General features: G+C 33.1%; 1 protein-coding gene across 8 annotated transcripts in view; it reads right to left on the reverse strand.

Annotated features, from left to right (window-relative positions):
• The window catches only part of LOC148609771 (1-phosphatidylinositol 4,5-bisphosphate phosphodiesterase delta-1-like), a 69,037-nt gene that overhangs the window by 15,044 nt on the left and 38,818 nt on the right, over positions 1 to 15,175 (reverse strand). For 7 of the 8 annotated variants that reach the window (XM_088540911.1, XM_088540907.1, XM_088540905.1 and 4 more), the window contains 10 exons: positions 11,868 to 12,023; positions 11,304 to 11,374; positions 9,727 to 9,880; positions 9,041 to 9,168; positions 8,344 to 8,456; positions 7,180 to 7,246; positions 3,609 to 3,699; positions 2,365 to 2,482; positions 1,186 to 1,271; positions 53 to 173 (listed from right to left, as the gene is read on the reverse strand). In XM_088540911.1, coding sequence (XP_088397037.1) covers positions 53 to 173; positions 1,186 to 1,271; positions 2,365 to 2,482; positions 3,609 to 3,699; positions 7,180 to 7,246; positions 8,344 to 8,456; positions 9,041 to 9,168; positions 9,727 to 9,880; positions 11,304 to 11,374; positions 11,868 to 12,023 — 1,105 coding nt within the window. Of the gene's footprint in view, positions 1 to 52; positions 174 to 1,185; positions 1,272 to 2,364; positions 2,483 to 3,608; positions 3,700 to 7,179; positions 7,247 to 8,343; positions 8,457 to 9,040; positions 9,169 to 9,726; positions 9,881 to 11,303; positions 11,375 to 11,867; positions 12,024 to 14,227; positions 14,391 to 15,175 lie in introns of those variants that run through there. The other variant, XM_088540910.1, reaches the window with a different exon arrangement.

The raw sequence follows: 15,175 nt of genomic DNA on the forward strand, positions 1-15,175 counted from the left end.
TCGTTGAAAATGTGGAAGGATTAACAGGTATGCCATAAGTATAAATACTTACGGCGAGGCCTGGAATGCATATTCTTTAATTGCTGAGATCACATCATGGAAGAGAATTTTTGATGTCAATGTGTAACCATGGTAAATAACAGGTTCATCATCTGAACCATCCCAGCAATCCACTGTAAATATAAAGGTCAAAATATAGGACAATCCAAGCAATCCACCATAGTTGATACAAGTTAAAGCTATTTTGGGATGGAGCTCTTTTTAACACAAATTACTTTTACTTTGTTCATTATGCACCACTATGATGTCTTCACTAACAGTAATATGCAAGACTTCCTGTAACACAGGATGCATGTCTACCATAATGTTTCAGCAATCACTTCATTACTGAATACCTCATTTCCAAAATACATCACTTCTGACAGAACAATTTTGAGCCATTTATGTTTCAAAGCATCTACATAGATAAATAAAGGTTAAAATATAGAACAACCTGATTGATTGATTGAGGATCTTATACCATATGCTATTAAGGGAGAATTTTTCTAAACATAATCCTCATGTATGAGATTAGCAATTCAGGTAGCTTCACATATTTTACCTTGGATATTTTTCCGACACAGTCGGTATTGAGTTTGCTTTGACGTCATGTGACATCCATGATGGTTAACCATGGTAACCTAACCAATGTAGTTTACAACATCGCATTTCATCTGTGGTCGCAACCACGAAATTTAAGGCTCCTTTGGGGGGCATTGGTTTCCGGAATATTTTCAATCACTTTTATATATTGAATAATCTTTAATTAATATATTGAATAATTGGAAATACAGTTTACTTGTTGAACCAATAAAATAATTAAAATATGAAACATATAGTACAATGATCACACAGTTAACCAAATAAAATCTTAATCAAATTTGGTATTAACAAAGAGAAAATATGCGTCGGCTATCTTTTTTAAAGATAGTTCTTGTCAATGTTGTATTCACATAAGTGGTGAAATCAGTATTTAACAGAAATCATGATGTCACAGTAGAAAGTATTTTGTGACATTACCATTAAATTCTAATATCACTTTTACAAACTATTTGTGAAAACAACCACCAGTCTTTCTAGATGATGTGATCAATTTAAAATAATATTGAATTGAAAATAAAAACAGGCAGTAAAACCCTGACTTACACTCTACACATCTACATCCATTAGATAAGGCTGTTATATAGGCCTCTACTTTACTGGGTCCTTTCAGCTGATCTTCTGTCAAATATCTATAATATGTGTAAGAAAAAATGTCAACAGGCATACCGAAGGAGTAAAATGTCACCGGGCATACCGAAGGAGTAAAATGTCACCAGGCATACCGAAGGAGTAAAATGTCAACAGGCATAACGAAGGAGTAAAATGTCAACAGGCATACTGAAGGAGTAAAATGTCAACAGGCATACCGAAGGAGTAAAATGTCAACAGGCATAACGAAGGAGTAAAATGTCAACAGGCATACCGAAGGAGTAAAATGTCAACAGGCATACCGATGGAGTAAAATAACTTCAATATCATATACAATTCATTTAAAAAAAGTGTAAAAAAAATGGTTGTCATAAAAATGATCAAGTCATCATTGGTAAAAATAAACGAATGAAACATAAAAAATTATATCATTCTTACATTTTTTTTTATAAAACAAGCCACATCAAACTAAGTGCTTTCATAGGTCTGAATGTTTAAGTCCTTGAAAAACAACTTTACTGTTCTGATTAAAACATTAAATTGTATCAGCCTAGTTTTAAGTCATCACAACATAATGATTAATCATGTGTGTTTAGGTTAAGAAAAAAAAAGTTTGCTTATGCACATAAAAACATTAAAAAATGACAATCCATATGTACTTTCCTTCACGAAGACAAACATGATCAAATATCATTCAAAAGCATATTTAAAAGATTGTTTGAGGAGTGGACAGACAGACAGATGGATTAATGAGAAAAAGCCAATCATAATACATTTGTATGATGGGCTTACAAAAACTTCTAAATATATCTATGCATGTTTACAGTCTGTGAGTTATCTTCACTGTACCAGCTTATTAATATTTTATCCTAATTTATATCTATGCATTTCATGAATTTATACATACAACTTTTTTACCATTTAAAAACTCTTTTTTCATGAGTTTATCTGAATTTTAATTCAATCTAATTCTCTTTCAAAATTACCTTTTTCCTTTTTCTTTTAAAAAAAATGGTTTATTTCCACTAAACTTACGTAGTATGAGAAAAGTTGGAAAAAAAGATTAGTGATGGGTCTGTACTTATGTGTTGTGAGAGGAATTGATGAAGTAATGAGTGATGGGACTGTACTTACGTGTTGTGAGATGAATTGATAAAGTAATGAGTGATAGGCCTATTCATATCTTGGTATACTCTGGTATGGGCAGGGTTAAATATTTGTTGGTCTTTAGAACACAGGAAACATCTAAAGCCTGAAGCAAAAATAAAGGAATATATTTAAAACAAAAATACAACACTGTATATTAAGAAACAATTGTGCTTTTATGATTATGCTTTAAAACTGGTAGAAATACTCTGGTGTATTATTTAGATATTCTACAGTAGTAAAGAAGAGAAATTTAATACTTGTGAGTGATGGTAACCATTTAAAACAATTTATTAAAAGCATATTCAATATTGTGATACTATCTCCTTGTTGTTAATGAGTTACCAAATACAATGTTCAGTCACAATGGACTCTAAAATTGAAAAAGTATGTCCATACAGGAAACAACTTAAAGTACAGGTCTGTCTTAAAACCAGGCAGAAGCTTACTTTTAGTTATACATTATTACTTAATGCCAAAATTTTGTTGACTGGATATCCTTCAGGAGGCCTCATATAAACTGTATTTGACAATAGAGTGGAAATGAAAGTTGGATTAGAGAGTTCACTAGAGATGTAACATTTAAAATTCGGTTGCATTATAGCTATCACAGGAAAGTACAGGAAAATTTCCCACAGAATTTTTACAATATAACTAGTCAAAAAATATTACATGACATATAGCAGTTCCAACAAAATGAACACACCAAGAGTTGTTTTAAGGACTTAACAAATGTATTTGAAAAGTTTCACCTATTATCTTGAGATATGATGAATCACCTCCTGCCTGGTTTTTAAACAGACCCATGCTTAACATCTCGTTTCAAGTAAACGTTATGACAAAATGAGCCAAAACAGAATTTAGTGTAACTCATCTAACATGTAAAAGAACACAGGAATGAAAAATGTTTTAATCCAAAATTGAAAGAAATGATTCAGTGTAGATAACCCTCTGTACAAACAATGATTCCCAGTCTTTATATGCCATGATTTTATGCAACAATAGTCCTTTCTGTATAGAAATCTGTATTTCTTAGAAAACCATGCATTTATCTCGCATGCAAAAATCTATATCTTTCCCTTGTACCGCTATGTTCCACTCAAGTAAAACCGTAATTTCTCACACTTGTGGAAGATATCCCAGAGTTTTACTACATACTCATTTAAGAACCTTATAATCTTATTCCATGGACATAGTCATCATCACAAGTGTCTAACTATCAGATCAAATACCTATTAAACTCATCTGGTCTACTAACTGCATGGCTTTCTGAGGTTCATATGCTGCTATATACTCCTTGGCCTGATCCTCAGTGACTCTCTCCTGTAAATATACAACATGGACGGTGATTGTCAAACAAAAGTAACAGTCAGACATGGACGGTGATTGTCAAACAAAAGTAACAGTCAGACATGGACAGTGACTGTCAAACAAAAGTAACAGTCAGACATGGACAGTGATTGTCAAACAAAAGTAACAGTCAGACATGGACAGTGACTGTCAAACAAAAGTAACAGTCAGACATGGACAGTGATTGTCAAACAAAAGTAACAGTCAGACATGGACGGTGACTGTCAAACAAAAGTAACAGTCAGACATGGACAGTGATTGTCAAACAAAAGTAACAGTCAGACATGGACAGTGACTGTCAAACAAAAGTAACAGTCAGACATGGACGGTGATTGTCAAACAAAAGTAACAGTCAGACATGGACAGTGACTGTCTAGCAAAAGTAACAGTCAGACATGGACAGTGATTGTCAAATAAAAGTAACAGTCAGACATGGACGGTGATTGTCAAACAAAAGTAACAGTCAGACATGGACGGTGATTGTCAAATAAAAGTAACAGTCAGACATGGACGGTGATTGTCAAACAAAAGTAACAGTCAGACATGGACGGTGATTGTCAAACAAAAGTAACAGTCAGACATGGACAGTGACTGTCTAGCAAAAGTAACAGTCAGACATGGACAGTGATTGTCAAATAAAAGTAACAGTCAGACATGGACGGTAACTGTCAAACAAAAGTAACAGTCAGACATGGACGGTGATTGTCAAATAAAAGTAACAGTCAGACATGGACAGTGATTGTCAAACAAAAGTAACAGTCAGACATGGACAGTGATTGTCAAACAAAAGTAACAGTCAGACATGGACGGTAACTGTCAAACAAAAGTAACAGTCAGACATGGACGGTGATTGTCAAACAAAAGTAACAGTCAGACATGGACGGTGATTGTCAAATAAAAGTAACAGTCAGACATGGACAGTGATTGTCAAACAAAAGTAACAGTCAGACATGGACGGTGACTGTCAAACAAAAGTAACAGTCAGACATGGACGGTGATTGTCAAACAAAAGTAACAGTCAGACATGGACGGTGACTGTCAAACAAAAGTAACAGTCAGACATGGACGGTGATTGTCAAACAAAAGTAACAGTCAGACATGGACGGTGATTGTCAAACAAAAGTAACAGTCAGACATGGACAGTGATTGTCAAACAAAAGTAACAGTCAGACATGGACGGTAACTGTCAAACAAAAGTAACAGTCAGACATGGACGGTGATTGTCAAACAAAAGTAACAGTCAGACATGGACGGTGATTGTCAAACAAAAGTAACAGTCAGACATGGACGGTAACTGTCAAACAAAAGTAACAGTCAGACATGGACGGTGACTGTCAAACAAAAGTAACAGTCAGACATGGACGGTGATTGTCAAACAAAAGTAACAGTCAGACATGGACGGTGATTGTCAAACAAAAGTAACAGTCAGACATGGACGGTGATTGTCAAACAAAAGTAACAGTCAGACATGGACAGTGATTGTCTAGCAAAAGTAACAGTCAGACATGGACGGTGACTGTCTAACAAAAGTAACAGTCAGACATGGACGGTGACTGTCTAACAAAAGTAACAGTCAGACATGGAGGGTGATTGTCTAACAAAAGTAACAGTCAGACACGGATGGTGACTGTAACAGTCAAACCTATGTATAATGACACTCCAAGGGGCAGTAAAACTATGGTCATACAAGACAGATTTTCCTTGTATATATTATAGGTGATAATTTAAATCAAATACACATGGATATCTAAGTAATAGTCTTTTATAGTCTTAAGACAGATTATTGCTATATAATGGTTATTGCTAAGACAGGTTTACATTGTATTAAAGATCTTCAACATCTCAAATGCCACAACAGATTAGCCAGACAAAGATTCCTAAAGAAAGTTCTCTTAATATTCTATTTTTTATCAGCAACTTCATAGCTTTTTATGATCAACAAAAGGACAGAGAGGTGCTATACCACTTTTTCAGCAATTTTATAGCTTTTTATGACCAACAAAAGAACAGAGGGGTGCTATACCACTTCATCAGCAACTTCATAGCTTTTTATGATCAACCAAAGGACAGAGGGGTGCTATACCACTTTATCAGCAACTTTATTGTTTTCCATTGATCTTAATGCCTGATATTTTCTATCTCCGGCTACTGCCATGGTACATGTGTACTTAAAAATATTGGCAATATCCAATGACAAAATTACATCAAATTGGCTGTGACGTTGCAGATAAACAGAATAATATCACTTTTGAACGTCTCGACAGAATATCACATCTCACTTATTTAGGTTCACTGTGATATTTTCTGCCTTGCCTTTAAAAGTGCCAATATTCTGTATATCAGTAGCGGCTCATAGGTATGAGATACAAGGCCAAATAAAATTACAGATATAACTTGGTACATTAGCATTAGTCTGAACACAAAGGCAATTTGTTCAAAATGTCAATAAACCACTTACAATTGAAGGCTTGATTTTAATTGTTGACAAAGCCATGGGGGGTAACAAACTAACAGATATTTTTAATGATTTATTAGTGTAGACTGCCCTTAAGTGGGTTACATAACAAAAAAATTAAAAACTATCCATAAAATTTAATTTCTAATCGATCCCAGTCCAAATTAAGATTTGAACCTTAATCAAAACATTGTTCTGTTTCAGATTGTTTTAATTGTGGATTGTTACCCAAAAGATGTAAATGCTGTCAAAGTACAAAATCAGGTTAAAAAATGTACAAAATAACCTATGTTTCATTCTATTCAATTCCATTCAAAACCCGAAAGGTCTGATGACATCACAATCACTTCCAATGTTTTGACGGATATTTTCAAATATCTTGTCATGTACGAGAGACAAATATATCTGTGAACAAGACCAATGTAAATAAGTTCCGTTTTAAACATGTTTTCTTCATCAATTATGAATAGGATTGGATAGCAGGCTAGGCCTATATATATCCTCTCCATCGGATTGGATAGCAGGCTAGGCCTATATATCTCCTCTCCATCGGATTGGATAGCAGGCTAGGCCTATATATGTACTCTCCATTGGATTGGATAGCAGGCTAGGCCTATATATATCCTCTCCAAGGGATTGTATAGCAGGCTAGGCCTATATATATCCTCTCCATCGGATTGGATAGCAGGCTAGGCCTATATATGTCCTCTCCATCAGATTGAATAGCAGGCTAGGCCTATATATATCCTCTCCATTGGATTGGATAGCAGGCTAGGCCTATATATGTCCTCTCCATCAGATTGTGTAGCAGGCTAGGCCTATATATATCCTCTCCATCAGATTGTGTAGCAGGCTAGGCCTATATATATCCTCTCCATCGGATTGTATAGCAGGCTAGGCCTATATATATCCTCTCCATCGGATTGGATAGCAAACTAGGCTTATATATATCCTCTCCATAAAGTAAATAGGTACAGATTACCAATAGCATTATTTACCTTTTGCTCGTTTTGTATAAATCTCTGTAAATCATCAGCTGATAGGAATCCTTTACCTCCATCAAATCTACAACGAAACAAAGAACTTGCTAAAATAAGTACCAAAAACTTTGTCTTCTGTTCTTTTTTAATTATATGAATAGGCAGGCCTAATTATTTCACATGACTTCAACATTAATTTCACATGGATTTCATGTCAATCCTAAATGCATTTGTTCAGTATAATTTCTATCACTAATGACACATATAACTGAAGTTAATTTCCTTTTGTACAAGCCTTATTACTATTTGTTTTCAAGATCAAACTAATCATTATACATGTGTAATATGGATGGTTAAATTATTTTGGTTTTGGGATTTTTGTCAATTTTACATGTGAATATTATCTTTTTGAAATGCAAATAATACATTTTCACATAAAAATATGCAACATATGTTTTTAGATCATATAAACAAGCATATGTTACAATATTTCCAATGTAAATGAAGTACATAAATTATAAACAATTTCACAATTACAAATGTCTACATTGAATTATAGACTTGTCACATTAATGTACAAGTCATTATATAGCACCAATAATCTTAAGTGAAGTCGAATGTCCGGTAAATATCCCAACTTCAATCCTCACCAGAGGATTCTTACCCTGTCGGTGCACCTGATCCATGTCCCAGATTTCAGTGGAGTCTGGGTTGCTTATTTACTATTGTTTCTTTGTATACATATTATTTTGGTTATTTTTTCCTGTCAAATCGTTATCTATGGATTACTGTTCAAATTCTGGTTACCTTGTTTTTTTCCAATGTGACAAAACCTTCCATAACTATTCATTTATTGCCAGAGAGTAACGGTTGATTATGCTTTATACCTTCATAAACAAATTTAACACAAATATGTTGTTTTGTTGGGTCAAAAAAAATCTTTTTCATTTGAACAAAGTTAATGGGTAAATCTGTGCTACGTTTTTTAAGATTACTACATGCAACCTTGTTTTGTTGTAGCTATGCAAATTGAAAATGAAGTTAATACATCAATGATTTTATTTCTAATCAGTAATTCCTTAACAAGATGAAGTCCAATGATGCTTTAATCTGTTTTAAAAAAAATAATAATAATTTCACTGTTCTCTTATCCCCAGTATGATATTAGTAAAAAATACTCACTTGAGGAATATTTCCTCTACCTCTGCCCTCTCTGTGACAGAGTGATAAAAGTGTACAAACTCCTCAGAATCCAGAGTGGATCCTCCTCCCATAGATTTATTTGTATCAGCTTTCTGTAATTGTAATGACAATATTGATGTTATTTTATATTCTAACACAAAGTAAACACATTTTTTAACCATTTTACTATTCTCTTACCAGAAAATGATTTGTTGTGTGGAAGATGTACAGTAATTTGATGTGGAAAACTCAACTCTGTGAGATATCAATTTTTGTGGTTTAGTTGTTCAATGAAGTCATGAATCTAATTCCAAACAAACTGTAAAATATTTCCATTGAAATCATAGATAAATTTAATAAAATCCATTAATTCGATATGCTACAAACCAACAATTTAAAAAAAAAAAACCATGTAAAATTGATACCTATAAAATAAGGTACCATTACAGTATGGGGAATCAATGTTCTTCTGGGTTGTGATGTTGCTTCTATGTTACGTTCTCTATAAATAATATCAAAATAACTAGACACTGTAAAGCTGTATTTTACTTAATGCTGTAGTAGAGTAGCTAGTTACACATCAACTTTATAAGATTACACTTCTATAGGATTTTGTTCAGTAAGAAGTGATAAATTTAAAAATTCATTAATGTTAATAAAATGGTGTATTTTTCTGAATTTAAAGTTTTTTACTTACATCAAATAGTTGTTTGATATATTTTTTATCCATGTCAGCATTGAGTTGTTTCAGCAGTTTACAGATTTCATCAAAATCCAATCTCTCATCATTGTTTTTATCAGCCATCATAAATGCGTCCCTGATCCATGTGATATTGTGTTAAGGTTCTAATTTGACAGATTTGATTTAAAAGCAGAAAAAAATATATGTTCAATAACTGTTTTAGTTTTTTTTTTCACTAAAGTTATTCATTCTTTCTGACCTTTTGGTACAAGAACATACTCTAATCACCCAAGATTTCCTATTTCAGAAAAAGAAGAGAATGGATATGGTGAGTTTTCCAAAAGAGACAACAATGAAAATTGTCAGCTCAAGGCCATCCATTGGTCTTCAATAAATAATATGGAAACACTCATACCATTGAGCAGGTTGCAGCTGTCCTCAAAATATCATTACATGTGTACACAGGTACAGCAAAATAGCCTAACCTGTGGCGAGATGGTTTCCTTGTCATTCACTGAAGACACATGGGTGGCCTTGAGCTAAAATTTTTCATTTTAGTGAGGTTGCTGTCTCTTTGATATATTCTCCATACCCTTTCTCATTATTTAGTCAATTCCCCCTTTATCAGGCAGCAACAGTATTGGTATTCTATTGAACCTTTAATTAAAAATTATACAAGAAGTATTTGGTAATAAAAGGATATTTATCTGTCTGTTCCTTTTGACTCATATACTGATCAATGTGCTGAGCAAAACGGAGCCCCTTTACCCACATGTCTCGCTCAAATTTACTCTCAGTGAGTAAATGTAGCACCTGATGATTGGCCCCAAATATAATGGCAATACATCTCCCTCTCTACAAAGTCAAAACAGACACGAATCATATGATAAGGAAACAGTGGAGGTTCTAATTTTGCCACTATTTGCAGTATTCTGGATGAGGGTACAATTCTTATTTGATTATCCAAGGGAAATAAGCCTATAAATAAAGTGGACATCAAGAACCTTACTTGGAATGGTGCCCGATAACAAAACAAAGGACATTTTATAACAAAACACATGACATTTTTATGTACATGCATTGCACATCAGTGTTACAAAAATCATTTTTTTCTTCAAATAAACTTGGAACTGGTTGTATTGAATCCCAGTGTGTAAATCTGTGCCTATTAAATCATTCTACTTAACAATTAACAGGGTGGCATAGAAGTTACAAACACTAAACAGGGTGGTATACAGGTTACAAACACTTAACAGGGTGGCACAGAGGTTACAAACACTTAACAGGGTGCCATAGAAAGTACAGCAATAAAAATTATAAGTATGAGTACTGGTCTATATCATATTGACTGTTACATTGGTCAGTCAAATATCTGTCCTTGGGGTTCAGTGTTCTATGAATTTCAAACCATCATTTAATTTTTACAGTATTCCATTTAGAAAACAAAGGAAGAGTTTTTTTTATCATGCTTACTCAGACACCCAATTCAATCCTAGGACAAGTTCATGACCATGGTATTGTATTGAACTTTTCCTATTTCCTACATTACAGGAAGCTGTTAAGATGCTGCCTGATTTTTTTTTTGCTTTTGTAGGGTAGCAGCATTAAAAGAGCAAAGGTCCTGTATCTCTTTACTTTAGGCAAGCTTCTGGGGAGGATCCATGTTTTCAGGTTGAGACAGGGGGAGAGTGGTGAAGAAAATAGAACTACTTCTACTTAGTGGGTAGTATTTGTGAAAAATCAAGAATTCATGTAAAAAAAATCCTCCCTTTTTTTGACAGGCAAGGGAATTGTGAATCCACACCTGAATTGAGATGTTGATTTATAAACAATCTGTATTATCTCAACATTTACTTCAATGAAAGTTCATAGTGTAAATCATGAAGTTGCACAAGTTGTCCTGCTATGCATATTCCAATTTGTACAGGAAGTTGATATCAGAGACCAAAATTGCTTACAACATATGCCTTGTCTTTATGAAGCCACACACCAAATTTGAAATCAATCCATTCATTGGGAACCAAGATTTATCTGTATTGTTCCATATGGTCAAAATGGCAAAGTCCCACAAAACAAATTTGATATCAGGGTGCAACTAAAATTGCTAACATCATATGCCCTATCTATAAAAGCCACACAGCAAACATCCATTGGGAGCCGAGACAATTGTGAATGAAAATTCAGATGGATGGATGGATGGATGGAATGACAGACTGACCGGCACAGTGTATACCACCCACTCACTGAATGGGGGGTACATTAAGAGCAAGCAACTTACATCAAAGGGTTCCAATCTTTTGGAGTAGTCTTTTTCTCCTTCTCTAACTTCCTTTATAGTAGATAAATCCCCTGTAATATATCATATACATCTCAGATAGTAATGCATTGTAAACATGTAGGTAAGTTTACAGTCAGTGGTATAGCCAGGGCCAAATCAATGTGGAAGCCTTTTGTAGCACAGAAAAAGGGGAGGTATCTATTTTGGTTCAATGTTTCTATCGTCAACATGTTGAAGCACTCATGAAATATACTGTAGCTACACCACTGACATTGAATTTCTCACAACCATTAAACAAGACTTAGTATACAAGTACTTTATCTATTTGTGTCAAAAATATCCTCCCACATCAAAACCTTGAAACTGTTATATCTATAAACAGAAGAAGTGTGATTCTGACAGATCAGAGGAAAATGACAAATCAATTTATCTAACTGGAAAGAACTTTGGATATTACTACAAATCCATCTTACATTTCAAGAAATAAGTACAAATGTACCATGATTTTAAATATTTTTGTGAAAGATTTCTGAACAAAAATTTTCAATTCTGTTAAGCTTTTACATGATGTTTTCTTTTTCCTTAGTTTCTTCTCTGATCCAGTATACAGCAGTCGCATGTTCAGTGTGTCAAGTATGAATTTTCTTGGATAAAGAATTCCACCATCCTTGACCTTGTGTAAAACTTGACCTTCACCCAGGGCCTTGAGTATTCTGTCCACTGAAATAACAAAACAAAAAGGAAATTGAAGTTTTTGTGTAAAACAGTGTGGAAATTGCAACCTGTGCAAATAGTTTCCATCTGACACCAAAAAATACCAAATATTTTCCATCTGACACCACAAAATACCAAATATTTTCCATTTGACCGCTCACCACAAAATACCAAATGAATGACAAATAGACATTTATTTTAACACAAAACCATTTTAAGCTTAAGCTGTCATTTCTACAGATATTGCATTAGTATTGCAATTTAAAAACACAATTGCAAAGTTGCAAAATATGTTTGACCTGTCCATTCGTACCGCAAATTTAGGTTCTGCTTCTCACACATCACCTGACATATTTGAAATTTCTTAAACATTGTTTTAATACTCAGAACTTTCATGTCATCTTTGGGTATGACAAAATGTTTCAAACTGACAATGTAGGAAATCTTTTGTTTCAAACTCTGTAAATGTTCATTCTGCAAAATAACTCAACTGGTCATGTCATTTAGACACCTTTATGGACACTATAGAAACAATTACAACAGCATTCTAAAGATCAAGAACAAAAACACTACTGGGTAAGTAACTGATCAATAATGGACATTAATACAATTATATATACAAGGTAATCCTTTTTAAATCCCCTGCTAATATAAGCTTATCTTGTTTCAAAAAGTTACTCCAGTCATTTCATAGATCAAGGTTGATTTAAATCATCTGAATAAAACAGGTGTAACATTGTGTAAAAGGTTTTATATCTATTTTTATCATATAGTAATAAATTTATGCTTATTCAATTCAAAAGAAATTAAAAGTACAATACGGGCCAATATTTTACTGTTTCTCACTCATTTTTATACATTCTGGGAAAAATATGGAGATGTTTTCTACTTGATTATCATACTGTACCCTCCTCGTCCTTTGTTTAATAAAATTAAATGGTGAGCAGAGGAGAATTAGTCAACCAAGTCAATTAAATAGTTAACAGAAGTAAAGATTTTATAGATCAGTGGAAAATGTAAACAATGGTAAACTGTACAAAAAAGGACTTGAAACATGGTGAACAAGTGTCTGGTAATGAAATAAGTCAAAAGAATTATTCATGCAAGGATCTGTCTTGAATAACTGTACATCTATCATAAATTTCAATGTTCTATCAAGTAGTGCTTACAGCCAACTGAGATAGTATAGAACAATTTTACCAATCATGGGACTGAGTGAAAATCAAAAGTTTAGAGATCATTTTTCAATTAAAAGAATAAAATGAAATAATTATACAATTTTTATACCTATATTTATATTGAAAAAAAGGAAAACTACAGACTTATTGCACTAGTGCTAATACTTCTATATAGGACCTACAGGATTATGAGAACAGTGTGTAAAAATCACATTCAGCTAAAAATACTAGACAATCAAATTATTATTAATAATAAAAGAGCTATTGTACAAATATTGGTGAGCATTCATTCAATAATCCTATATCATAAAAAATGCATTTACAGCTTGAGTTGTCAGTTTGATTATTACATGAAATTCTTTCTTATGTATTTGTTCACTCAAAGGTGTTAATAAAAAAAACCAAAAAAAAAAACACAATGATCTGTGGACTTTTCTCAACACTGTTGATAAGGATAGGTGAATGGATATCTGTATGTCAACTGTTCTGTCATAACAGGTAATTTATAGAGGTTATCATGATGAACCTTCCAATAGAAATAGGTGATATTCTGTCTACATTATATATCTATTGTTTAATTTCCCACTGGCAAATAAAAAAACTTTTTACACAAGTGAATCTAGCCTTTAAGTTATGTGTAATACATAAACTTTCTAATATAAATGCAAATTTCAGTACATACTTTGCATGAGTAAAGTCAGTTTTAAATGGCTGATTATATAATCAGACAGACATGAAACAGAGTTTGCGAAAATCACTGGTCCTGCCGGTCCTGACAGGTAAAATTTGGGTAGGACCAGCATTTCAACCTCTTGTGCTAGTCCCATGACTGACAGAGGTTAAAAAGATTTTGTGAAGTCTGATTACCTGGGACCAGCAAATTTTCAGTGGGACTGACAAAACATTTGCCATGGTTAGTCCTATGTCCAACAGCAGAAAAAAAGTTAACGAATTCTGATGACAGACAGAAAATGACAGATTGTTAACTCCCTTAAGGAGGCAAGTAGCACTATCTTTTAAGGCAACACTTACGATTACGGTCATAGTTTCTTATCCATTCATCCAAATCAAATATTGATGTCATTTTCATTAAGGAGTCATTTTTACACTTTTCATATGACAGGTCAGTAAACAAAGATAACTGATCAAAGGTCACAAGAAATCATTGACCCTAGACCTGTAACATACTGTAAGTCTTGGTACTATATACCATGCTTTGTTACACAAACTCAATCAAGAAAATCATTTTCAACACAATAGCATCTATGTAGAACAGGTTTTTTGTTAGATAACTCACTGGAAATTTGTTATCTTTTCAATATCAATTAACACTAAATCATGCACTATCAAGTCAAATTGTCATTGGTCTAATTTCATTCACAGTTGTTTGTAAAAACAATTAGGAGAATTCCAAAACTATTTGAGACCATCAATAGTCTCCTCAATATCTATATGCATTCATATAATGACATGAAACATTTACATTTTCCTCAAATGTAAGAATCATCACTTCAAGAAAATGACAATGTATCTATAAGTGACACAGCTGAAAGTTTTGTTCATTTCCCTAACACAGGTATATAACAAGTTTATAGCCATAACTTACTTCATATTACAAACATTAATATAATCTTATTGATTTTTAAATTGTTGATTTAAAACATTACAATTAGTATTGTTAAAATATTTATGACAGAAAACCTATATTTCTGACAATACATGGAAGGAAACCCAGTTAATAAGCTACAACTTAAAATTCTACAACATTAAAAGTTTGGTATCGAACATCATCATTTAACTTATTGTAAAAGTACTTTAATTCATGGATACCAATTTTTGTGAATTAGGAAAGAAACACAGGGGCTTGGATTTTTTAATTCGTGGTTTTGAGGTTTTAAATATACACATCAATGGAAATCTTCTTTTCGTTTGGAACCAAATTTTGTGTTTTGGCATACCCACGAAAACCATGAAAATTGG

The sequence above is a fragment of the Perna viridis genome, chromosome 8 (assembly GCF_037379345.1).
Source record: "Perna viridis isolate PV_CMFRI_1.1 ecotype Kerala chromosome 8, ASM3737934v1, whole genome shotgun sequence".
Lineage (NCBI taxonomy): Eukaryota > Metazoa > Mollusca > Bivalvia > Mytilida > Mytilidae > Perna > Perna viridis.